The sequence below is a fragment of the Ammodytes marinus genome (genome assembly GCF_949987685.1).
Source record: "Ammodytes marinus genome assembly, chromosome: 20".
In the NCBI taxonomy this organism is placed as follows: Eukaryota; Metazoa; Chordata; class Actinopteri; order Uranoscopiformes; family Ammodytidae; genus Ammodytes; species Ammodytes marinus.
In genome coordinates, this window is record NC_137224.1 from 3,330,093 (window position 1) to 3,357,055 (window position 26,963).

Below are 26,963 nucleotides of genomic sequence, written 5' to 3' on the forward strand. Positions count from 1 at the left end.
TGCTATCTCCCACAACGAAAGTCTGACGCTCATGAAACTTACTACACTTATTAACATCAGTCATGCAAATATACACACCAAATGATTTGATTCTCGGATGAGGAGAAATCGATTTTGAGAGGGGGTGCTTGATGACCTGCAGCAAAGGTCCACGGGTCGGATTTGAACCCGCGACCACTGCAACGAAGGTCGGAGCCAATATGGTACACGCTCTATCCACCACGCCACCGGAGCGACCACCTATGTCGTTTTGAGTGAAGAAAACGACAGTGTAACCTATGTCGTTTTGAAATGGAATGAACGCACACAATCTCTGACTTTAACACACACCCAGTGGGTCTGCAGGCCGTTCACTATCAGACAGTGTGTGTCTGATAGTGAACATTTTTTTCTTCCCCGTGGCCATTAACACTCTTCCATTAAAGAAAGTGTTGTAGCAACAGAAGAAAAATTCTGACCTCTCTGGCTTCTGCTGCAGCGCTACAGTTTACATCAACAAATCAACCCATAGGGACCCTAAGTTTAAACACTTAGCCCAGGCCTTCAACCACTACAACTTTATCTGCCGTTTTTATCTTTAATCCAGTAAACAAAGTGTCAGTGCATTCAGTCATGATTCATGGATCTGTGCTCGCTAAGAGGCTTTTGACCTACGGAGACTTGGGAGTGAGTGTTTTACTGAGTTGTGGACCCTTGTAAATCCAAACTGTGCTGTACTGTAACGTATTGTCTATAAGGTTTATGGTGTTTACGTTGGAAGTTGAAGTTTGTATGCAGGACTGTAAGGACACAGGAGACGGCTTTATTTGCCCTCGTCCTGAGATAACCTTCCATATACAGTACACATACACACACACACACACACATGCATGGAAGCACACAGACACACACATGCACGCACACATACACCGACACACACACACTTTTGCCGTGACTCACGCGTTATCCAGTGGAGTGTGGAGACAATATTTCTCATAGTCACGCACACACACAGCCTGGGCTCACACACACACACACACGCATGCACACACACACACACACACACGCATGCACGCACACACACACACACACACACAGTCTGTGTCTAATTGGCTCCCTCCTCTCAGACCCCCTATCACTAAATGTAATCCTCTTTACCCATCCATAAACATACCAATTATTTTACTGACTAAATTGCTTAATTCCTGTTTAATTAAGAAACCTCCCATACATTTTTGCATTTTTCACAAACACCTTTAATGCTTTATTTGGTAGGTTAAGTTGTTCACCCACTAGATTATGTCTGCACGTGCAACAGGACATTACACAAGTTGAGCCACTATGTTGACTAATATAGTTGTATTAAGCTGCATCTAATCGTGAGATTTTAGATTTCAAAGCTGCGTGTCTACCTCTCCCGTTCGGAGAATTTACAGAAGCTACGGAGGCCTTCAAGGACAAGAAGCTAGTAGTTACTAAAGATGGCATCATCCACCACTGCCTCAAGTCTTCCCACACAATCAAGTGATGAGGTGAAGACGAATTTAGTTATTTATTCTACAGTGATTCTTCTACGTCTTCCAACAGGTACGTTTCTTGCGGACACAGCTTAATCATGTGTCTAGTATTGCATTCATGACATTAATGGGTGAGATCTGATGCTATCAATCAAATCCTGCGCTCAAGAAACCTGTGGAAGTGTATTTTGAACATTGGAAAGAGCTAGGCTAACTGTTCCACCTGCTTCCATTCTGTATGCTAAGCTAAGCCAATCCCCTGTCTCCATGGCTCTTTATGCATTTCATAAAATTTTGACGTACTCCTTCAAGAATTCTCTTCACTAGAAACTCAAAGGGGCCAAAAGGGGGCAGAAATGTCCACATGCATTTGGCCAATTCAGCTTATTTGAAAAAGCCACAGACACAAAATAAAAAAAATATCAAATTAAAGAAAAACTCTGGCAGAGAGAAGATGTTGAAACAGGTGGCCCCATGCTGCTGTACTTTAGATTAATACACTATCTATTTATTTTATCTCAATGTCCATTTGCGTATATATACAAACATTGCTATGAATTCAACCAATGTTTATACTGTAATATCATGTGCCTCAAACACCCCCCCCCCCCTCAATAATTTCCCCTTAGTGGTCAAAAGCTTCCAAGCAAATTCTATACATTTCCAGTGTATAGCTCTCCGGCTAAGGCATCCTCACCTGACCCGATTTTGAGAGCATGCGAGGCAACGCATGAGCAAGCGGGTAGGGGAGGGGGTGGAGGAAGGAAGGAGGGTCCGCTTACACTTACATAAGAGAGGCCTCTAATGTATACACAGCACATGCCACATGTAGCCTACATAGCTGCCTGAGCTGATCTGTCTCCCGTGTCCTTGTTTGAACACGATTTCTATGGCTGAGGATTAGACTTATAGAGTATGATGAAGAGATGAGAATTTAAAAAAAAGAGGACAAGTATTGGAGTTATAAGATTCTATATAGGGAAAGAGAGAGAGGGGGGGGGCGAGGGGGGAGAGTTTTTGGTGGGCCTTCCTGCCTCTCTTGGGTTATTTTGCTTTCTTCCGCTCCACTAGGAAAACACACACACACATGTTGATGTTTGCGTGATGTTCTCATTTGGGCTGTAATTACAATGAATAAATACAAGAACAAACCCGAGATGACAATAACGATTTTTCCGGCTTCTCCACACGGACCCTGTAGACAAGAGTACAGTGTATGTCTTTGTGTAGGTGTGGTTGTGTGTGTGCAATGTGCATGTGCGTGCATAACTAACTGTGCACACAAGGAGGAGGAAAAACGCCAGGAAAAAAAGTGGGGTTGTCGTAGAAATGGGCTTCACATTATGCAAACAGCCTTTTGAGTTTCAACCATATAGTGCAACTGACAGCACAGCTGGCTGCAATGTTCTCCTCGCCGGGCCCAGTGGAAAATTCCTGCTATGACGGAGTATGTGAAGAGAGAGTGTGTGTTTGAGAAAGAGGGAATGAGAGAGTGTGTGCGTGTGCGTGTGTGTGAGTGAGAGAGGGAATGAGAGTGTGTGTGTGTGTGTGTTAGTGTGCTTGACACACACATGACGAGAGAGAGAGAGAGGGAGTGAGTTAGAGTTTGTGTGTCTGAGAGGGAGTGAGTGTGTGTGTGTGTGTGTGTGCGAGCGAGCGAGCGAGTGTATGTGTGTGTGTGTGCACGCGTGACACCCACATGAGGAGAGGTAGAGAGAGAGAGAGAGGAAAGAAGGAGGGTGATCCTGGGGGGCTGGGCTAGCGTCCAGGCAGCTAGTAATCTGATTGGTTGGCAGAAAAGCTGCCTTTGTGAGATCACAGCCCCCACAACAGCTTCCTCCCACATGGCAGCAGTGCACAGATCCACCCGGCCTTCAAACACTAAATTCATTATAAGAAAAACCCTTGTTTATTAAGGAAGTGCAGTGTTCCAGTCATTCACACATTCTACGCTCTAATAGCACCAATTACATTTGTCTCTAGCTGAGTCAGAATGGACCTTTTTGAACCACAGTGTGTTGTGTGTGTGTGTGTGTGTGTGATATTCCATACTGCACCAGTGTAGAGAAGAGCATGAATCATAGTTTTCCTTTCTACACATTATACGCAGTTACTTAGGTCCAGGAAGAGGAGAGAGAAAGCATTGTCAGATTGTAATGATTTGCAGGTCAACTGTAACCGTGACCTTACTGAGGGGCGGCTCAGACATGGGAGAAGAATAAAGTGTTGCACAACTTTTATACTGAAAGAGTTGTATTGGAAAACAATAACCTAAAAGCTAATAATTAAATTTCATCTTTAAAGCTATAGTGCGTAACTTTTTCCGAAATGTTTCAGTTGTTGTTTCGTCTGTTAAGGAAAAATCATGACCTACAGCAGTGGGTGTAAAATCCATGCGTGATCCCCGAAGGCTTAACCTAATGTAGATGCACCAACAGTGTTGTTGTAATTACTCAGAATTCCTCATGGGGGCGACAGAAGCTACGCACCAGGTTTGGAAAATTATAAAAATGGAAAAACAGTTGCACCTTAACCGCTTTTGTTTGAATAATTCCTCATCAAAAAGACCATCAAACAGCAACTTTTTCCTCATGTTTTTGAGAATATACTGTAGGGGTAAAAGCTGCAGCTGGCTTCTAGTGTGGACTGAATGTTATTGAAATAATTGCTGTATTTGGTTCTATATGGTAGCCTATGTGGCAATTATTTAGAAAAATAATAGCCTGCAGCAACATATTGAAAAAAAAAGAACTATGAACTAGTTCATTTTTGAACTGTGAACTTAGTTCAGAATTTTGAATTATGAACTATGAACTGAACTAGTTAATTTTAAAGTGTGTGAACTGAACTTTGAACTAGTTCATGCAGAAAAATAACTTTCCCAACACTGCAGACTGGTCTCATAATATTTTCTGGAGCTGTATATTCCCACCAGCAGAGGGTGACACAGTCAGAGTCACCCTCAAGTGACCCTTTGCTAACCTGACTGACGACCTTTACCCCACATCATCTTTCATCTCTCCCTCCGTTACCTCAGAATCCAACATGGATCCAAGTTCCTCCCCTTAAAAAAATAGGCAATAAATCAAAAACTCCTCAACCATAAATCCCATTCCATGTGGTAATTCAAATTTTCATCTTTTTTTTTATTTTTATTTTTTTGCCTCACAAGGTTATTGGAAAGACATATCGGTCCCTGTTGGTAGTGTGTCAGTTTCAGGCGTAGCAACGGAGCTGGTGACAGAGCTTTCTACAGTTTGCCGAGCTGCTAGCCCTAATCCTTACTGCCTCAATTTGCAGTAAAAGCACGGCTCATAACCCCCGTGATGTGACGATTTACATGGTAAGCGTAAAAATGTAAGAATTTCACCAGCATTTCAAGCACAACAGAACATGATGGAGCTCACTGAAGGTTGATAATGCATCACTCACACAGTCTTCTTTCATACTAGTTTGAATAAATGGTCCAAAATGTACATCAAGGTGTTTATTTGTACTTAACCTTGTCTGTTTTCGTCTGTTTATTTCTCCTATACAAGCATCTTTAACAGCCATTATCTTAGTTTTTTCAATACTCTGAACCAAAAACTTCAACTTCCAAATGCAAATGTATGACTAATAAGATAGATATTGAAGTATTTGCATTCAAACATTTCTAAAAAATATTGGAGATAAAAAAATAGAATGTAAGTAATCAACGGGCAAAGTTTCATTACGATATCTATCAGTTAAAACTTAGCAAGCAGGCCTACACCCTCTGCATCTGCAAATAAATATCGTTCCATCTTGAAGAATTAGCATTCATAGCATTGTGGACCAGCTGCGTCTCACTGCAGCACTCGACAAGACATCTTTCATCTGTCAATAACTCAGACAGGAAGTGTGTGTGTGTGTGCTGCTGCTATATGTACTGATGAACTGAGCAGTGCTGTCTATACCGAATATCTCTTCAAAATCTCAACACTGACTCCACCAGACACCATCTTGTTATTCCTTATTTAGCCATTATTTCCGCCCAGTGACTTAACATCCTTTTAAAGCATGGAACCGTTGTGTACTTGGGTTTTTCAATTATGCAAATAGTTCTCACCGCTTGACGTGGGTTGACTGCATAGCGCTGGCAAAACATAGCTGTCCCCAATCTGAGTAGGATTAAGTGCTCATCTCTGGATTATGGTACACGGGGCACATCATATATACGCTAAGTCAATCCATTAAGAAGCCTGCGTCAGAACAGAAGGGCATGTTTGAGTGATGTTTGTAAAGCATTTGAAAAGATAATGTAGTTTTTCATCTTTTGTAGCCTATATGGGCAACAATGACCAATTAAGAATCACATATGTGAGGGAAAAATGAACACAGTTGTGATGTATGTGTGAATTGGATATAGTGAGGGATTGCTTTTCACAGCAAACCAGTCCATTGTTGGGCTATTTGCATTGAATTCCATTCATTTTCTGCAGGATTAGGGTTGAGCTAGGGTTGCTATCTCCCACAAGGAAAGTTTGACTCCCCTGAAACTTACAAATCCTTTGGTGGGTATATTTGCATGACTGATAAGTAAGTTTCATGAGCATCAACTTTCATCACAACAAGAATTATTTCTGGGCACATGGAACCGAACGTCAGACTAAAATATTTTTGCAAACCAAACTGTGGGCTCTGCCGCTGAAAACAACAACAGTGAAACAGTAACATTTTAGGTAACTTTCTCAATTCTAAGTCTAAAGCTGCTAACACACCGCACTCGCCCCCTGCGGCGGTTGGCCGCGTGAACGCAAGTTGCTCGCCGCTTGATCATATTGGGCCATATATTCCTGACGCCAACGCCATTTCTGAGATCAGACCCGTCACACTTACGGTGTCATGTCACAAATAGCATGAAAACAGCATGAAGATGCACCCCGATCGCAAATACACACACATTAACAGCAATTCAGCAACATACATTAACAACAGCAGCGTTTGCTCAGCGGCAAAAATAAAGGCAGACTTCAGCCTACCTGCAAGTGAAAGTGTGCGGTCTGGCGGAGGACAACACCGGTGCTTCGCTGTACTATTCCACACGGACACTGCCGTCAAGTTTGGGTTCATATTATCCTCCGGAACAGCACACAGCTGAGTTTCACTATGCTAACAGGCGCTACCTTGGCTAAAGTACAACCAACAGCTAAACAGATGCAAAATACACATATTTGCAGAATGTACTGGAAGCACAATGTCCTCACTCCACACACCCACCTCGGCTTGCAGACCACCGGGCAATCTCAACGCTGATTGGCTATCACGGCGACGCCAAAAAAGATAAATATTTTCATCTTCTGCATTCGCCGCATATGTTGGGCGCGCCGCAAATGTAGCGCCTGCGATTCACGCGCTTCGATGATGCGCGGCCACGCGCCGCGGAAACGTCTGCCGCAGGACGCCGATTATTGGGTGGACGGGCGACCAAGCGCTAGTACATTGACTTTGTATGTAATCTCGCTGCGCGGCCAGTGCGGTGTGTTCGCAGTTTCAGTCTATTCTAAGTTACTTTCTAACTTCCTGTGAGTATTGTTTGTTTATTCAGTTATGATACCTTAGAATATGTTCACTTCTCTGACACACCCAAAGTTACATAGTTTACCTTTAAGTGATGTTTTGCTTATGAGTAATTGATCCTGGAAGTTTAAACCTGTCAATATCTTTTCAGGTTTACGTCAGCCTTCAACTGTCCAGTTTATTTCCGACATTTCAACTCCACAGTGGCCCTACTACTCAACCCTAATCATTACAATGAGGAGAAAATGCCATTTACTGTATTCCTATGTAACGTGGCTTGAAGCTCTACACACATATAACAGAGACAATGATTTGATAACAAGAAAAGTATTTTTTTTTTTGTGGGTTTAATTTATTAGTCATTTAATGCAAAAAAGCCGACGAGGCTGGTCCGGTCCGGGAGGGAGAACTGAGAGCCAAAAAGAGGCAGTGAGATGATCAAATTCAGTCACATATTTATTACATAAATATATAGTAAAATAGACCAGCGGACAGTTACCATAAAAATATCTTCCTTTAAAACCCTTGACCAAAAAAAAACAAAGATTTTAATTTTTTTGAAAATCAGTTTCACACACATATTTTGGACATTTACAAAGACACACACTGATTGTCCTGGACCTGTCGTAAAGCAGCCCCACCACGAAAAACCTGACATCACACCACCCACGGGACTGAATTTAGGAGGTGCGGGGGGTAGGGGAGGGGCTTAATATATAAGGGGAGTTAGTAGGACAGGTCCAGTTGAGTAGGTTGAGTTTGGTTGCGATGAAAGTGTGGGTGGTGTGAGAGGAGGATGAGATCACAGTAGATATTCGGAGGTTTTCCTGCGCGTGTGTATATGTGTGTTTGTGTTATTGTTTATTGAAAGACAAGACAGTGTGTATTTATTTATTTATTGGTTGATTTATTGAAGTTTGCCTGAAGTATTTTGACCGTATGTCCGACTCCTTAGTATTTAAGTTGCATGGCTATTGTTTGTTCCCTGTGCTCGACGGAAATGAATCCTGAAATATTGTTTATTTTGCTTTGTATACTATTAAGCCTGACTGTGAGAGTTAAATGTGCTCTGAGGAACTGTCAGTTTGTGTTAATTTTTTTGCACCCCCTTTGCACAAAAGCGGTAGTGTTTTTTTACTATGCCAGCTGTTGCTCCTAGGTGAGCTTACTCATGACAAAGGCATTAAGAAAAACTATATAAAAATAGCATTCTTTTGCACTGATGGTCTTGTTTGCTGTTACATGTCATTTATGATCATCAGAGGAAAAATTAGACTGTTTCAGAAATATTTAAAAGTTCCTCGTAGCACTTTTTAATCAGCGAAGAGAGTAAATAATAAGAATAAAAAACTTTTCAGATAAAGGGGTGAGGGTTGTAGGAGGCTGGGGGTTTGCAGTTACATTGTATCCTGTCAGAAAAAAAGTGAAATACATTTTTAGATACTTTAAAATAAACCTTTCTATTACTCTTTTGTGTTGAACCTGAAAATATATAACCTGGCACATTTAGTACAGTGAATGGCTGTGTGCTTCCCTGCACACTCTGATGCTAGCCTAGCATGAACCTGCAAAACTCTGTCATACAATACCTTTCTACATGTTCCCCTTTGGATTCTTATGATATCTAGAAAATCTCCTTTTGGCATGTCCTGATTTTAGACGACTGTATACAGTAAAGTAATCTCAGTCATTCACTGGCTCACAAAATTCACTACAGGAAAAATGTTGAAAATAAAAAAAAATCTAGATGTAAATCAATCGTCTCAGTGAAAAAAAAATGCTTATTATTTTTTTCACCCGCTCTGCCTGTAGACTAGAATAATGAATTTTACGAGCCATAAAATGTACTGAAAAGACCAGACTGATGAACGTACAATAGTCCTGAATCAGCACTTACAAACCTTCAATCTATTTTGCTTTGTTGTTCCTAATTCTCTCCAGAGATAATTATAGTTATACTGACAAAAGCACCTCTGACTCACATCCTTGACTTTGGCACCTTCAGACTAACCCTGAGTGTCTGCCGAACACACCGTATAGTTTTCATAGTGATCACTGCAGTCACAGTGAAGCAAAGGAGATTTTTTTGAAGGAGTGTAATTTTTTAGCTCATCTGCGTGTGATTTTTTAATGTTGGTGTGTAAGTATTTGTAAAACATCTACTGCTGCTGGTTCGAAGTTATATCGTGAAGTTATTGTACGTATGTGTATTTCATAGTCACATATAGTATCAAGCAGGCTGAACAGGTTCCTTGAGAAAATACATTAAAAAAAAACTCCAAAATTAACACCAACAAATAAAAAACCTTTTTGAGATTGTAGTTGTCTTGGCGGAATTTGCTGAAATATCAATAAAAAAAAAACACACCCGTTGACTTATTCTGGAAGTATAGTAGCGTACGTTTGTTCTCTGATGGTGCACCTGCTGTTTTGTATAAGCGTTTAGTGTAGACATTAACTTTTAATTTTGAGAGCGTTTCATTAATATAATATAACAGGACAAGTGGATTTGTAAAAATAGTGACACATACAGACACACACAGACAATTCATTAGACATTTGTACACAAACAACATAACCCCATCTAGAAAATAAAATGTTTTTGACATCGACCAGCTCCAACTGCTGCATACAAGACGTACAGTAGAGCGTTTCCTGCTTTTTTTTTTTTTGCTGTTGAAGACACCACTTTTTAAAGCATAGAGCGTTTTTAAGTACATACTATAATTAGCATGCTAAGCTAAGCTCTTTGTACATGCAAAACACTGAGTTCCTTTCAATTGTAAACAATGTGATGCAGTAGAATACGATGTTCCCAGTGGTGCCGTTCAGAAGTGGTGGTTGTTGGTGATTTGCTGGTGCTGTGTGTGTGTGTGTGTGTGTGTGTGTGTGTGTGTGTGTGTAAAAGCGGTTTGGACCTGCAAAAGAGTTTGTAGAACGGTTCATAAAAATTGAAAAAAAAAAGTTTTTTTCAAAGTTAGCCAAGCAGATAGCATCTTAGCTGTCTGGTTTTGCATACAACAGTGTGGGCATGTGTGTGTATATAGTTTATGTGCCGATTAGAGTTGACAGACGGTGTGTATGCTCTGAGGTTGATTGACGAGACATAGAACAGGGGAGACATTTTGGATGGAGAAGAAAGAGGAGAGAGGACGGAGAGAAAGAAAGAAAGAAAGAAAGAAAGAAAGAAAGAAAGAAAGAAAGAAAGAAAGAAAGAAAGAAAGAAAGAAAGAAAGAAAGAAAGAAAGACAGAAAGCACCCTTTAAGGCCGGTTATATCAAACCTGAGCAGTTCTGAACCCAATTCAAAACCTTATTTTTCAACCTGACATTTTTAACATTGCATAATTTTTCTCCTATACGCTTACAGATCTTTCCCCAAACTACTCTACAATTCACATAATTTCTCTAAAATCTCTTGATTGCTAGACTAGTATAATAGATGAGCTAATTTGTGTACATTCTTAGCTGTCTAGGCATGTGATATCCCACCCGTTTTTTTTTTTTTTACAAAAATATCCCCCATGACTTTTAATTTCCTTTGTAGATAGTCCTAGCAGCACAAAACAACCGTCAACTCAACTCGCAAAAAGTCGACGCGACAATTTCCACCTGTAAGTGCTCTTAGTATCTGTAGGTTTGGGATTTGGTGTAACTAGGCAACAGTCTCAAAACATGGCGACGAGAGTGTGTGCGCTAAAAAAAGCTATTCATAATGTATCGTGGCCTTTATCTCGGAGCGCTATGTACCATTCTGGCAAAGTGATGGGGTGAAGTGGAGTAGTGTTATGTCATGATTAATACACACAACTCTCTCTGTTTACACTTACTCCTCTCTTGTACTCAGCCAACGCACACGCTGCAAGGTGGCTGCCAAAAAGGGTGTTAACAGTCTAAACAAACACGAATCTGAGTGTTTAAAAAGAAATTGATTAAAACAGTGCACTACCCCATAAGCAGATTTGGCACTTTTGATTATGTTATATCATTCATCAGCTCGTGGGCTAAAACAGTCTCTACTGAATTTGTGTTGTGCGGTGGTAAGAAGAGGCTATTGGCTTAGATTTAGTCATTTAATATTATGTGTTGCGATAACCCCCAAAAAATTACTCTTGGGAGTCCTTAACTGCTACCAAGCACACTTACTCACTCTACTCTTTATACCTAAGATTTCAACTCCCACAGCGTGCATTTTTTCTAAGTGCAAGGGGCTTCATACTAATAAATCCTCTAGTGCCCTATGAAACACACTGTAGAACAATACCCCACAGAGGACCGGGGGATACAAAAGCAATCGATAAGGCCATCGTTTAGAAAAAGAAACACAATAGCAAGCCACTGCTGGCAGCAATCTCCGAGAAGTAGTCTGGCTTTTATGTTTGTTTGTGTGTGTGTGCGTCTGCGTGTGTGTGTGTGTGTATGTATGTGAATCCTTGGAGCTTTTCTTTTGCAATTCAGTTTTCATCCCCTACACAACCCCACCCTAACATAGCTCTTAACTCTCTCTATTGGCCCTGCTGAAACACAACATTAGTTACATTCTTCAAAGGATATAATACAAGTCTATGACAGGAGGACTCTTTTCTGTCATGAAACTACGGCCTAAAAAGGTGCTTTTTGGGGGGAAAAGGGTATACGAAGGCGAGTTGATCGGATATTAAGCACAGCGGACGTTCATATAACAAAGCGTTCACACACTTACACACACACACACACACACCGTTCTCTCACATAGACAAGGACACCGATATTCACATGCACACAGCCTTGGTTTTTTGTAGCCATGCCAACCTTTTCAGTACATCACAAAGTTAAACAACAGTAAGAAGCAGCACATTGAAATAGAACAGACCTGTCCCACCAAAGGTGGATGGGAGTTCGTTTTGGATGGATGCCATGTTCGTATTGCTGTACGTATTGTACACTAATAGCCAACTGTGTGAGAGCTGGATATTACTGCTCCTGGCACTTTCACCGTGAAAGGGAAAAAGTGCAAACACTCACACAATTTCTGACAGTAAGGGCTGGATTTATACTGTATACTCTGGCACGTGTTGATGCGAAACAAGTCGAGATGTGATTTATTTAGGTCAAGCTGGACTTTTGTAATAAGAAAATAGGCCGGCCCCCCCCACCCCCGAATAAAAAAAAGGAGAAAGTAGTTCTCACCGTGATATGGAAGCCCAATTCCCACCAGGAAAGAAAATATAAAAAGTCACCTAAGAATATAGATACTTGTGGTAACTAACTTGGACGGCTGCTTTCTTTTATGACCACCTTTTAATTCAAAATGAGGTAATGATTTTAAGATATGACAAACTTTAAGAATGACACTGAACTGTGAGCTACTAAATCAAACTTTTGAGAATATCACCATTTTGATTTACCTCAGATAAAAAGACTATCCTATGACACAACCGTTGACAATTTTTCAGTTGTAGCACCTTTCTTCACTCTTCTACTTACCTATTCTGCTCTTTGTGTAAAATAAAGATCACATTAGTCCACTCTTTACTTTAGAAATGACCTTAGCATAAAGGTATAGCCTCTGTTGCAGCCCGATTAGCTTATACAGTTGCTCCAAGCCTGGCTTAGCCTACAAGCTTAGCAGCCGCACTAATGTTATGATGGTTTGTGTTGATGTTGTCTGTTAGAACCGCTAATCTCTGCTAACTTTATCTGACAAGTCACAGACACAAAACCAGATTTTTTTTTAATTTGCCAGGAAAATTCTTCAGGAAAATCTGGACAGGATAGGTTTAAAATTTGAAAACTTAAACATAAAATTAAGCTTGGTGGTGACCTGACAATTGCAATGTCTGTGTTGCTACTAACAGGGTGAGGGTGTTGCCTAAATCTATCATCATCTATGAATTGCTTTGTCCAAGGCAACACACTTGATAATTTGAAGTTTAACATTGTTGGATCAGGAATAATAAACTCAGCCACAGCTACACCCTTTACTTTAGGATGGCCTAGAGAAAGAGGGGCCGACCAGTAACCATGAGGTCTCTGGTTGGATCCACGGCACCGGAAAGGATGGTGTTAGCAGTAAAACTAGTGCTGGCTGCTATTACATCTATACGGTTCCCACCATCTCTGCCATTGTGTCCTTGAGCAAGACACTTAACCCTCACACTGCTCCATGCGAAAAGACAAATTTCAATGTGCCTCATGTAAATGGGTTAATAAAGATAACTTCACTTAACATAACAATCACACTGGATAAGATGGACTTTGAGCTTTTGTAAATCGCCATCTGAGTTTATTATTGTTATTCTAGTGTTTTTCTGGTCTGACTTTCTCTCCTGTGGGCATCTGTGGTGCCCGATCATTCGGCCTTATTAAATCTGAAGCAACAATGCGGCCTGTCCTGGTAACGTCAGCGTTGATGTATCACCCAATCGCCACATTGAACCGTCATCTATAACTGCGCTTGGTGATCGATAGCCTGCAGTCCTGGCTCCCTTTCCCTGCAGCGACAGGCCCTGTTAAAAATGGTGCTAGCCCCCTTGTTCTAATCTCCTGGGAGAAGTTGCACCTCCTTCTATATATTTTGGGTTCTGTGGCCTGGTTTTGTCATGTTGTTAAAGGTGCTCAGAGGAACTTTCAGTTTGTGTTCAATCTTGCACCCACTTTGGACAAAATACGTTATGTTTTTACTACACCAGTTGTTGTTCCTGGGAGAGCGTACCCATGACAAAGTAATTAAGAAAAACTACTGTATATGAAAATAGCATTATTTGCACTGATAGTCTCATTTGCTGTTACATATTTAAAAGTTCCTCATAGCACCTTTAAGTCTTACTAATCTGTAACAACACATACGGTCCCTTGTACTAATCCTACATTAAAAATTACCCTTACGAATATATTATATGTATAAATCTGTTCTGAGAAATAGCAATTCCCTTTACACACTGCACCTTTAAATTTCATAGAATCTATTCAGCTTATCTATTTAACAACTGCCGAAGAGTTTCCGCTCCAATTTTGAGATTCTGAGTCTGTGCAACTGGAGTGTCTAAGGATATAGGGTATTCAGATGGCCATGCCCCTGGATGATAGTTTGTGATATTGGGCTATATTAATAACATTTACTTGGCTTTTCATTTTGTTTCCTGGCAAAAATTAGCTTTCCATTCAGTGCAGAACCAAAGCCTAAACAAACCTAAATACTCCCAACCAAAAAAATCCCAAACAGACGGTCATAACACTCTCCCGTCTCCATACGAAATAATTAAGAAATATGTTGTTGATTTAGGGTTAAGAAAGCAGTGGAGGGTAGGAGTATGTGTGGTTGGAGTAAACTCAGGATCCAAATCCTTCAAACCTGGATGTCTTAAAACGTTTTCAGGGAAAAGGGAACATCTCCGATTATTAAATTGAGAAAGACAATCAAAATAAAAGATGAGCTAACAATGGTTTCATCTAAGGTTCATCATCATTTATTAGAAAATGTTCTTTTACCTGAGAGAATCCTTCAATAGCTTCCTTTACCCAGTCCCAAAAAGCAGTGTGTGTGTGTGTGTGTTTGTGTGTGTTTTCATCTAGCTGATGCTCTCACGGTGGGGCTACATTTTTTGAAAGCAAGCATGAGATAATTATTTCTCACACAAATGCATAAATAAGATCTGATGGGACGAGGAATTTCGCCGAAAGGTAAACTCACTCACTTATTGCACTTCATTAAAAAATCATTTTAAATGTCACTAAATGTCTTTTGCCTAAAGGCTTGCTTGTTTTTCGGGCTAAACTAATTTAAAACACATTAAATGTTTGTAAAGGCAATTGGTAAGAGGTGCAATTTATATTTATATATATATTTCATTTTTTCATGATTATTACAACCGAAAATTCTTGGTTGTCTTGGGCCATTCAAAGTGCATGTTATATAAGTGCTCTAGTTGGTAGGTTGAAGACATCTCAATGGGTCAAGATAACTTGCTAATGCTACACACACCCCACAGATATAGAGACATCAACCACCCAGATTATTCCTTAACATTACATTAACTTGGTCGCATGATAGAAATAGTAAAGCTTCACAACTATGTTGCAGAAGGACATAAAAGTTTTGGGCTTGGGCTAAATCTTGGAATTTGAGACTCTGTCTATGGCCTTCGAAATTATCCCACAAACTAGGAGAGCATCGCATCAAGCTGACATAAGATATAGCAGTAGAAACACATGTACACAAAGGTTGCACACACACATCACTTTTTGAGCAGTTTACAAAATACAGCACAACTTGTAGAATCCTTATTCTCAACAACAGCCCCAGTGCCCCTCCAACTTGCTCTCAGAGGCCCGGTCAGACTACCGTTAAGAGATTCGGACCCTTGGGTAGTCCTGACCCTCTCCAGTTCCCACACAGGATAGAAAAGGGTCTTTTTGGGTCATTCAAAGAACCTCTGGAAAATCCAACCGGGCCAGATTTAATTTCATAAGCGAGACTGTCTCGTTGTTGTTGTTGTTGTTGTTGTTGTTACATTGAGCTTATATCTTTCCGAGGGAGCTGGAGGGAACTTGCATAGACATCTTGCTACTTGCATGTCTTCACAAACTCTACATTTGGCATAAGGGGGGGTGGGGGGGGGACCAAAACACAACCATAAAAACCAAAAAAACATCACAGACATTCTCCACCCCTGTCCAATGTGTCTCAACCATGGTCTCAACATGTGAGAATAACCCAGGATCATAATATCGAATGGAAGGGGATATGGGAGCCCTGCAAAGCCAGCCTTTAAATCATCAGTCTTGCTATTTTTGGGTTTAAAAATAACACAATTTGCTTGAGTTAGATTTTAATTAGAATCAGTCAGAGAAAACAATATGGCCGACATTTCTAACCGTCATCATCTTAGCCTCCATTTACACTTCATAAATCAAATAGCTGTCTAGAGAAGGTAAAGGTAAAATCCATCCAAGAAATGCTCAAGATTGATCAAAATAGAATTGCTGAAACAAGGTATTTTTTAGATGCATTCTGGCCTGATGTTTAATGGGTGTAAATGCATATGTAACTACGTCAGTGAATTATCTGTAGAAAATTATCTTACATTTTTTGTTTCCTTTGCTACTGGGCGCTTAAATTGCACTGAAATTAGAGGTTCCATTTTAAGATTTTTCCAAGTGTTTGTATCATGTAATGGAAGTTAGCAAACAGCTTCAGGTACATTACAACCACACTGTTGACTGGAGTAGGGCCAACTTCGATATACATCTAGCCTGGGAGTATCAACATGGATCGCAATCAGTGTTGTGATTTGGCCAATTTTGATGCATTCATCAAAAGTTTCATGAATCAATTTGGATTTTTTAAAAATCTGGAAACAAGAGACAAGACATAACAAGTGTAAAAGTCCCTCTATCGATCCCTGTTGTTTAAATTGTCTAGGTCTATAGTTTGTTTTCTTCCACTACTTATTGTCAAAACTGAATTAGCAAGATTTTCAGGCTGGCTTCTTGAGGGCAAAATGAACAAATAGGGAAATCCATTTCTGGACTTTTTCCAGTTACGATGTGTGGGTGTGTTGTTGCCAGGTTTAACTGTTACATACGCCAAATAATAACTTGCTTAGGTACTTATCATATATCTCCCTCTCCCACTTTTCTCAACAAAAACCAACTCACAGGCCTCCTAAAACCTGGCAACAAGCACATTGATAGTGTGGAAAAAGCTCTCCATAGATGTCCATATAGTGTGTCATGTTGTTGTGAGAATATGAAAGGGGTACGAATCTATCTCTTTGCAAACAAGAAGAGGCACAGGGTTCATGATTAATGTCACGGGGCACTTTCTGAATATGGACACGGCATGCACATGTGAGAGAGAGAGAGTGCACACATATACACAAACGAATGAAACATTTTTTACACATTACTTAGCTTTTTTTTCTTTTCTTTTCCACTTAACATGACAGCGGGATGGAGCGGTTAAAATGTACTTTTGTTGCAATAAATTCTTGAGTGTTTTTTATGTATGTTATTGTATTTACATCCTTGGTTAAGGCCAAAAAAACAAAGAAAAAAACAAAAACGAAACAACGTTAATGAAATAAAAAATGAAAATCATAAAAACAGAAAACATACAAAAATACATAACATAGTATATTGCACCTTGCAGATGGGCAATATAATATTCTCAGTTTTGTTGGTTGTTTTTCTTGTAACACCACTTTATTATCCTTTTGTTGCTGGTGTGTGGAAGGTAGGTTTGTGGGTGCAGGGCTCAGGTCCAGCCCCCTCCTGTCAGCTACATTCAATACCATAAAACACTCAGCCATTACAAAAGTATTTTTATCCCTCAAGTCTCCGCGCCGTTCACATTTTGAGTTAACTGACTATAGACTGTGCCTTTTTAGGTTGGAGAATCGTATCGTTTGCAGATGATATAATAATTTCTCGCAAACGTTTTTTAAATGTTTGCGACGCATCTCCCGTCATTCAAGAACCAAATCAATAACTAAAATAGCGCAAAAGCTTGAGGGAAAAAGGCCTTTTGTAGCTTGTACTGATGGCGTACACACAAGCACATATTTATCTTTAACATATACATTTGTTTTTTTTAAATCTATATATGCATCTCTGAACGTTCACATGTGCCTGCGTTAATATGACTCCTCCCAAGTTCCTTTGAGTTTTGTGTTGTGTGAGGTATGACAAGATTGTTTAATTTTTTTTTTATATTTTTCAGTTTCTGTTGCATTATTTTTCCTGTTTAAGTTTATTTTTATTTTTTTTAATCTCTCCAAAGTTGTATTTCATTAAAAAAAAAGAAACAAAATATATATATATAAAAAAAAAACAACGATATTCCTGTTTTTGTTGTTTGTAAGTTTTTTCCTCCTGATAAAAGGGGGACGGACAGCTGGACAGACACATAGACAAAGAGATCAGTTGGCTTATCAACACAAACTGTAGATGTGAAAAATAAGTGAAATATTTTCTATGTTACACTGCACGCAATGGTCAAAAGTGACTACAGGTGTTGTTGTATTTTTTTTTCATTTTTTTTTTTTTTTTACACAGAGCAGGTTTTAAGCGTCAAAAAACAAAAACAGAAAAGAAATTATAAAACAAAAAAAAAATATCTCCAATAATTTTTTGTTCAGGAGTCTCTCTTTCTTTTTAAAGTTCATTTCGTTTGTATGGATTTATAATCATTTCATATATCTTTTTTTCTCTCTCTCTTAATCTTAATCAGACTCAGAAGGTAAAGCAGCATTATAACCCCTTCTGTCACACACACATACTGTACCCAGTCAGCTCACGAGAAAGAAAAAAAACAGAGATCAATAGTTTTTTTTTTCTTTTTTCTCCTTTTCAGTTCTTTTACAAAGATGTGTTGGACTTCCGAAACCTGCATTTCTGGAATGCAGGGATCTCTTCTCTGATCCTTATCATATGAAGTTGTGGGCGGTTATCCTTTTTTTTGGGAGGGAGCTGAGGTGGGTGGGTGGGTGGTTGGGGGCACATTTGGGGGTTGCCGAGGGAACTGAAGAGTAGACACCATCTTCCCCTTTCTTCCGAGTGTTTGTTAACATTGTCTCTACAACCGGCCACATATCACCCCATCACCCATGTCGAAAATGGCAAATTCCTGTCCCATGCGTTTTTCTCCTATTTTTCGCACATCCACAACATTCTCGCGCTCAAGTCTGTCATTCCCATATCGCTGCTACTGCTTCAGATCTAGATCCGTGAACATTCATCCGGTGGTTTTTGCCGCTCTTAATAAAGGGCAAGTTTATGGCCAGCCTTGTCTCACAAGGGGAGAGGCCCTGGATCCTCGATTGATGTCAATGATTCTGGTGCCAAACTCTGGGGGTGCGTCCCACTCCGCTGTGAGTGGGTACGATCTCTATAAGTGCTTAAGGGAAGAGGGAAGGGGACAAGAGGAGGATGTTGATGATAGAGGGTTTGGAATTCAAAATGTCACATGGGCTAATAAGTACTACATGGAGAATAGATAAGTGCTACACAGCCCTTCTAGCCTCCTACACGCGGGGATCTCTCTCCACACCTAGCAGGGTTAGTTAAGGGGCGAGTTAAGGGGTATCATGTGCTGCAAGTTTAATACTGACAACGATACAGGTTTGGGACTGAGCCCACTGCGAATGCCAGCCTCTGTTACACAGAGAGGCCAAACAAATTCCAAAATGTCTCACGTTTTACACATGGAAACCATTCGACAATTTTGTTGCTTCAACTTTGATTGCTTAAGGGGGGAGGACTGCTGCAGTAGTGCAAAAACTCCCAACACCAGCCTGGCTGAGTCGGGGGTTTGTGAGGAGAGTGATGGAGGGTGCCATTCATTCAGAGCTAGGCTCCAGAAAGGGCAGTGTCATGAGTTAGGGTAAGACAGGGCAGGTGATGGGTCTCTATGAGTGGTGATAATGCTTGTGGAAGGGTGGGGGAGGGGGGGGTCTTTAGACTTTGCCATTGAGGCCAAAGGTGGTGGTCCAGTTCCTCTCTCCTCCCCAGACGTTTTAGAAGTGGGCGTGGCCATCTCTATGACGATCTCCCACAATTCCTGCCACACGTTACTGCTTAGACTCCTCTGAGGGGAGCAGGTCAGCCTTCCTGTTCAACCCAGTATGAACTACTGCTCGGCTTTCAGTATAAAATAGATTTCTCTTAGTCTCTCTCTTTTCATTCGTTCTCTTCTTTGTGAGAGAGGTAAAACACCAGTTAGGCTCGGCCCCAGAATAAGAATGAACAGAGTGGGCTTTTCCGTATAATCAAATAATCATTCTAGAATGGTCATTTGGCTATAGCACACGACCATGATATCCGCCATGGATGCTTGCTTAGTTAGATACTACTGTTATAGTGGTGAGCATTGGTAAAGTGCACAAGACTAAAGGAGTTTTTCGAGTTGGGGGACATTCCACCTTTTAAGGTCTAATGCACAGTCCATGCATGAAAGAAAAACTTAACTCCATCAAAGTATTTAGTGAGATCCAAATGGCGGGCATCGTAGGTGTGAAACTGAAACCCTTTCTGTACATGCTAATTGAGAGGACGTAGCCACCGTGGGTTTCTAGCTTCTCTCAGTTATCAATCCTCTTGCTGCTTGCTTAGATACGGTGTCAGCCGGGCTGCTCCTCCACACTGTCCTTTGTCACTTCTGTGAGTCGATTCTCCCAAGTTGATAGAAACAAGGTGAAGCCAGATTTCAAAAGATGCCACTTGGTCCCATATAACAAAAAGAGATAAACCCAACTGTAATGGGTTCCATTCCCCGGAGTCCGTACAACTCTTTCCCAGGGGGATGGCCGGCCCTCCTGTCTTCAGTGGTATTTTCATTTCAACCAAGTGATAGCACTGAGGGTGGGTGGGTGTGTGAGTGTGTGTGTGTGTGCGCCGTCAGTGTTTTGTCTCTCCGTGACTACACGTGTGCACCTATGCATTTGTGTTGTTTTAATCTACACATGCGCCAACTGGGATGGTGTGTGTGTCTGTGTGTTGAGGCTGTGTCCACAGAGGTGAGGTAGTGCCTGACACCACATAGCCTGGGGGGGGTGTCCACTTTGAGGTAAATGGTAGAAGCCTTCTTGGCATTTGCCTGCTCTCAGTGATACAAAAAAATTAAAAAAGGCAAATGAGTATGGAAGCCTGGAGGGGCCACACTGAGTTGAGTCCGTGAGGAGAGGACTCGGTACAAGCCCTGCAGGTTAGGGCTGTATATATATAGTTATATATATATACATATATCGACACCGCCACGCAGTGCATACAGTAAAATGAGGCATTTACGTTACTCTGAGGTGATGTGTGTTTTTCATGTTTGTGTGTGTGTGTGTGTGTGTGTGTGTGTGTGTGTGTGTGTGTGAGAGATGAGCTTAGCCGTCCTGCTGTCGGTAGCTGCTATCCTAACCCTCCTCTGAGAGCTCTCGGGGGAGATTTACGTCTGACCCCTGGGCTCTGAGTCTGCAATCCGTTGTTAAATCTCATCTCCTCTTTCTATCACCACACCTCCCTCTCTCCCTTCCCCTCTACTCCCTCCTTTCTTTACTTCCCTCAATGCAGTAACTCCTTGGAGAGAGAGAGAGAGAGAAGGGCTTAATTGTCATTCATAAGACGGCAGGTTGCTGGCTCAAGCCGCACTGGCAATGACAAGGCAAGTCTGCAGCTTATGTGTGTGTGTATGTGTGTGTATATGTGTGTGTGTGTGTCACAGGAGCCGGTCCAATGACACAAAATGAAGGTAGATATGGAGCCATGGTCTGCACGTTTTTTTTGTTTGTTTCAAAGGTAGATAACACAATTTCATTTAAACTGGAGTAGCCTTGTATAAATATAGCACCGGTGTGTTTCTCACTGTAATCTACGAAGGAGAACAATACGAATCTCCCCAAAAAAAACAGCTGGAACGGCTCAGATTGAGTTTGAGGAAAAAATTGATAAAATGATCTGGTAGCTCTGCTGAAGTTTCACTGTGCAGTATTTTGCTGATTGTGTGTGTGTGTGTGTGTGTGTGTGTGTGTGTGTGTGTGTGTGTGTGTGTGTGTGTGTGTGTGTGTGTGTGTGTGTGTATGTGCCCGTATGACTGTGAGCAATAACATCACGGAAGAAGAAGTATATCGATTAAAAAACAATGTCACAGATGTCCATATATTCTCTGAAGTATCCTGCATTAACACTTATTCAGAAATAATACTGAGACAACATGGGCTTCAGAATGACCTCTACAAAAAGAACCAGAGAAATAACCTGCAAAGAGTGCGCTGCTCTGAAGAACTGAGGTGGAACAGGCTGTGGCAGTGTGTGTGTGTGTGTGTGTGTGTGTGTGTGTGTGTGTGTGTGTGTGTACGTGTCTTGGCAAAATGGCTACAACTCTGACTGTAGATAAGACATCATGCTCTCAGACAGAAGGGCCCCCCCAAACACGGATTTCCTTTAAAAAAAAAAAACAAGGGTTAAGAAAAAAAGGAGGAGAAAGAGGTGGAGGAGAGGTGGTGTTTTGTGAAATAAAACAAAATTCCTCTTTGTTTGCTTTGACAAATCTCCTGTTGTTGTTGTTGTTGCTGGTGTGTTGTTGGTGATGTTGTTGATGTTTCCATTAGCGATGGTTTTCCAGTTTGTTTTTTTAAAATCCACATTACCGTAAAATGTGTGAGAAACGTTGGAGAATTTTTTCTTCCGCAGAATCCTTCCAAATGAGGACTCTCCCTCCATCCTTTAACCCTCGAGAATAACCCAAAAAAAACTGAACAACGACCGATGGCCCTTCCCACATCTACTCCTCAGTTTTGCCCTGGCTTCCTTTTTCCCTTTGCGTTTTTAAGTGGCAACTGTTGTAGTTTTGAAGTTTTTTTTGTAGTTTTTTTTCCCGATTCTCTCAATGTCACACTTCCTGGTCCTCGAATACCTCCAGGAAAAGCGGAGGGAAGAGTTCGTTGGGACACTCCACTTTCATGTGTAGGAAGCGGCTTGCGTGGCAGGCTCCGATCATCCGCAGGTCTGTCACTTTCATGAGCAGCTTGGGCCAGAAGTGGGGAATGTTGTGCTTGCGGTAGTTGATGTAGTGCTCGAACGCCAGCAGATACGTCTCCTGGCACTTCTCGATCTTGTCCATGCTGGTCAGGCCCGAGCGGTCTGGTGTCAAAAAAAATAAAGGAAAGGAGAAGGAGAGCATTTAAAAAAAGTGAGTGAGTGAATAAGCATTTACCATATTTCTTCATAATTTTTTTCAGTTTCAAAGATTTTCTTTTAACGTGAGACAATACAAGGAATCACAAAGTGATACAAGACATACAGGCCTGAGCGGTCTGGTGTCAAAAAAAAAGGAAAGGAGAGGAGAAAGAAGGAGAGCATTTTAAAAGTGAGTGAATATACTACGTGAGAGTATGATATCCTACATCACCTCACTGTTTAATTTCTCTTTACTTTAATGATTATTCGTAGCCTATAATATGTTTTAGGTACCTTTTCTTTATATTCATTTAATTTTCAAAATGTTACTATTATTTCTATACAGTATGTACATCTGTTTGTTATGTTATATTGTTATATTTTGTTATATGTACATATTGTTCTGACGTTCTCCTTTGTTAATATACGTAACATTAGTAATATTTGTAATATTGTAATGCTTTGGCAACACTGTTTGTTTACCACAATAGTCATGCCAATAAAGCTTTTTGAATTTGAATTTGAATAAGCAATCATCATAATCTCTATGTAATTCTGACACTTTCATATGTTATTATGAACAATCACCAATAGGAAACACGCTAATGTTGGAGTGAAAAGGGTATTGGTGACATTACTTTGATACCAAATGCTGCTTGAAAGTCACTCATCAGGTCTGATTCCCCTTTGAATATGTCAAAAACTCTATTAACTTTCATCATTTCTAATGAACAAATGAAACAAATGCGATACATAATTTAACATAAAGATTAATCTCGAGGATTAAACAGAGATGTGAGAGCAGTTTTTGACAGCTGACAGGCCAGGGAACACTACATTTCTTTATGAAAACCTAATTAGAGTTCATAATGAAAACCCTAATAAAATGGGTTCTGTCAAGTTGAAAGGCCTGGTGACACTTTATAGAGGCACAGTGGAGTTATTTCTATATTGGCCCTTTAATTCCCCCCTGGTCTCAATTCAATAAAGACACACACACACACACACACACACACACACACACACACACACACACACACACACACACACACACACACACACACACACACGGAGAAAAGAGTTCCCTTATATAAGCGTCAGGAAGCAGTAAAGCTGTCAGCTAGCTGGTTTATTAGATTAGAGTGTACTCAACAGTGGAGGTGGTTAGGTAAAAGTCACTCTAAAACTGTTCTCTCAGACCATTTGTTATTGGTCAACGGTGTACATTTGAGTGTCAAAGTTCAAGTTAAAGGTGCTACGAGGAACTTTTAAATATTTCTGAAACAGTTCCATTTTTCCTTTGATGATCATCAATGACATGTAACAGCAATCGAGACTATCAGTGCAAAGAATGCTATTTTTATATAGTTTTTCTTAATGCCTTTGTCCTGGGTACGCTCATCCAGGAACTACAGCTGGCATAGTAAAAAACACTACCGCTTTTGTCCAAAGGTGGCGCAAGAATGAACACAAACTGAAAGTTTCTCGTTGCACCTTTAAATTTGAAACAAAAGTTCTTCCCTCGCCCTGAAGGAAGCCTTTAATTACAGATTTAACAAGATTAATTCACTAATTTCCTCTGCCAGATTTCCCATGTTTTCAGAAGCAATTTTTTTCATTAATTCTATACTTAATTTTCACTAATTTGATTACATTTTATTAAATTACTTTTTCATTCACTTGTGGATATGATACCCTGAGCCTGATGATTATTATATAACCTTTTTTTTGCCAGTGGCCAGACATACAAAACCTCACTCCTATCATTTCAGAACCCAGAGCAAATTATAAAACCAAACAGTGCAGGAGTTTCTACAACGAACAATGAACTTTTTAATCACATTTGGGATGTACCTCAGATTCCCTCACTGAATATGTATGTGGAAATTCTTCATCTTCTTCTTCTTCAGGCCATTATTGCATTTGGATTCATTATAGGACACAATATATGCTGTGTAAAGCATCGGCTAATGAGTAGAAAATGTGGAGTGTAATGGAACTCTGTCTCAAGGACAAAGACCACTGAAAATTTGCATATACATTAAATTAAATTCAAACTCCTAGACAACTAATATTATAAGCAGCCAACTTAGTACATGCACCATCATACAGCTTAAAGCCCCTATAAACCCAAATGTATGTGTGTAAAAGGTATGTCATTTGGGGAATTAGTTGTCTGATAGTGAAGGATCTGAAAAGAGTTATAGGCATATTTATCAATCCAAAAAATATTGTCATTTGAGTTTGATAAACTTCATAGAAATTCAGTTTAGATAAGGCGGGCTATGCTCAGGATTTTATGGGGCGACTGTGGTTCAGGTGGTAGAGCGGGTCGGCAGATGTTCGAAGAGTTGGCGGTCCTTCCCTGCCACCTGTGTCATGGTTGTTGTGTCCTTGGGCAAGACACTTCACCCACCTTGCCTAATGTTAATGTGTATGACTGCTGCATGTTTAAGGTGGTGGTAGGAGGGGCCGTTGGCGCGGAATGGCAGCCACACTTCCTTCATTCCGCCCCATGGCCAACTTATATATCATATATTGATTTTAAAATTTTTGTTCCAGAGGCTTTAAAGTTCTGAAATCCCCTGTTCTATATGTGTCTGTATTTAAGCTCTTTGTAAAAAAAGAAATACAAAATATTTGAAAAAAATTTAAATAAAAAAACTAAATCAACAACACATACCTGAGCTCATGAGCAGCACGGCTTGCAGCAGCGCCACCTCTGTGTCGTCCAGGTTGAACTGCGCGAGGCTTTTGCCCAAATCAAAGATGGCGTCCGACACCACGCCCAAGCCGCCATTCTTCAGCTGCTCGCGCTTCACCGCCATCTCCCCGCTCAGCGTCAGCGTCTCGCTCTCCGGGTCGTAACGCATCGCCGCTCGCAGGGACATGATCTCCATACAGCAGCCTTTCAACAGGATGATCTGGTCCTCACAGGGGAGCTGGGCAGAGGGGAAAAGAAGGTTGTTGTTAAATGCAATATTATGATTACAATAGTGGATGTAAATAACATATTGGGTGTAGATAATTTATCGTCTGATTTTTACAGGAAGGAAGGAAGAAGTTATGGAGCATAATTTCATAGTTCTTAAACTAAACTTTTGGCCCTGCCACTGTGAACAACAACAGTGAAACAGTAACTTTTCAGGGAAGCTTTCTAACTTCAAACAGTGTTCCAGGGATCACATTTTCCCTGTTACGGAAATTAGTTTATTCAGTTATGAGAATATACCTTAGAAAATGTTCCCTTCTCTGACACACCCAAAGTTACACAATACACCTTTAAGATCTCGGCAACATAATTAAGTTTGTGCCCAAGTTTTATCAAGTCACTTTATCAGGATTTATAAGAAACGAAAGGAGGAAGCGGGAAGAAACCAAAGGGCAACACGTAGGGCACAGACGTTGTCTAATGAAACATTTACGAATTTAGGTGGAAAATTATGAACCACTGATGAACCCAGATTAATATTAATACAGCCTGATTCATATGGATATTGGTACTTCTGGGTTGAAGCCTGTGTGATTAAAACTGCAGTGTCTCCTTCGTGCTGGAATGAATCGCACTTTAAATGAATGCAAGAGCTTGTTTCTTTCTTCCCCTCCTACCCCTCCTGACTGCAAAGTAGATTAATTGGCATTCTACCGGCTTGATTTGGTCTTGTTAATTTTTGTACCTGGAGGGCTTTTGCTTTCAATTTTATAGTGGCTGGGAGAGTGCTGGCTTTGTTTCTTTGCATCCGTAATGCATCGGTAATTCACTGCGGTGCCACGCAACGGATCTCATGCGAGCTGTAACAGGTTCCCTCTTTCATCAGATTTGAATTTTGAATTTTTTTTCCATTACATAATCTATTATAATGTGAATAAAAGATAACACATTAAAAAAAAGACTTGATTGTTATCAGTGTTGGAGACTAGAATACTAAAAACTGCTACGTGTCCTTATCTGCTATACGGTTGAGGTTATTCATCTCAGAATCTAATAGAATATAAAAAGGATATATTGTAGTTTTCGCAGGAGTATGAAAAGTAGTATGCATCATCTAAGACATTTTTTTTATATATTAAAATATGGCGATTTAAAATATGCTCATTCTTCGGTAATTGATTATAGTTACAACATCAAACGCACACACATACACACACACACACACACACACACACACACACACACACACACACACACACACAAAGCAGCTGTGCCACTAGACAATACGTGAGCTACCCTGATAATTATCCAATCACACAATGTCTCACCTCACGCAGCTGGGACAAAGAA

The 26,963-nt window shown here is 40.4% G+C and overlaps 1 protein-coding gene across 2 annotated transcripts in view; it reads right to left on the bottom strand.

Moving 5' to 3' along the window:
* Nucleotides 1-21,065: 21,065 nt before the first annotated feature.
* The window catches only part of LOC307267168 (thyroid hormone receptor alpha-B), a 36,860-nt gene continuing 30,962 nt past the window's right edge, over nt 21,066-26,963 (bottom strand). For both annotated transcript variants that reach the window (XM_080049414.1, XM_080049413.1), the window contains 2 exons: nt 25,365-25,623; nt 21,066-22,645 (listed from right to left, as the gene is read on the bottom strand). In XM_080049414.1, the coding sequence (XP_079905540.1) occupies nt 22,395-22,645; nt 25,365-25,623 (510 nt within the window). In that variant the 3' untranslated portion in view covers nt 21,066-22,394. The remainder of the gene's footprint in view (nt 22,646-25,364; nt 25,624-26,963) is intronic.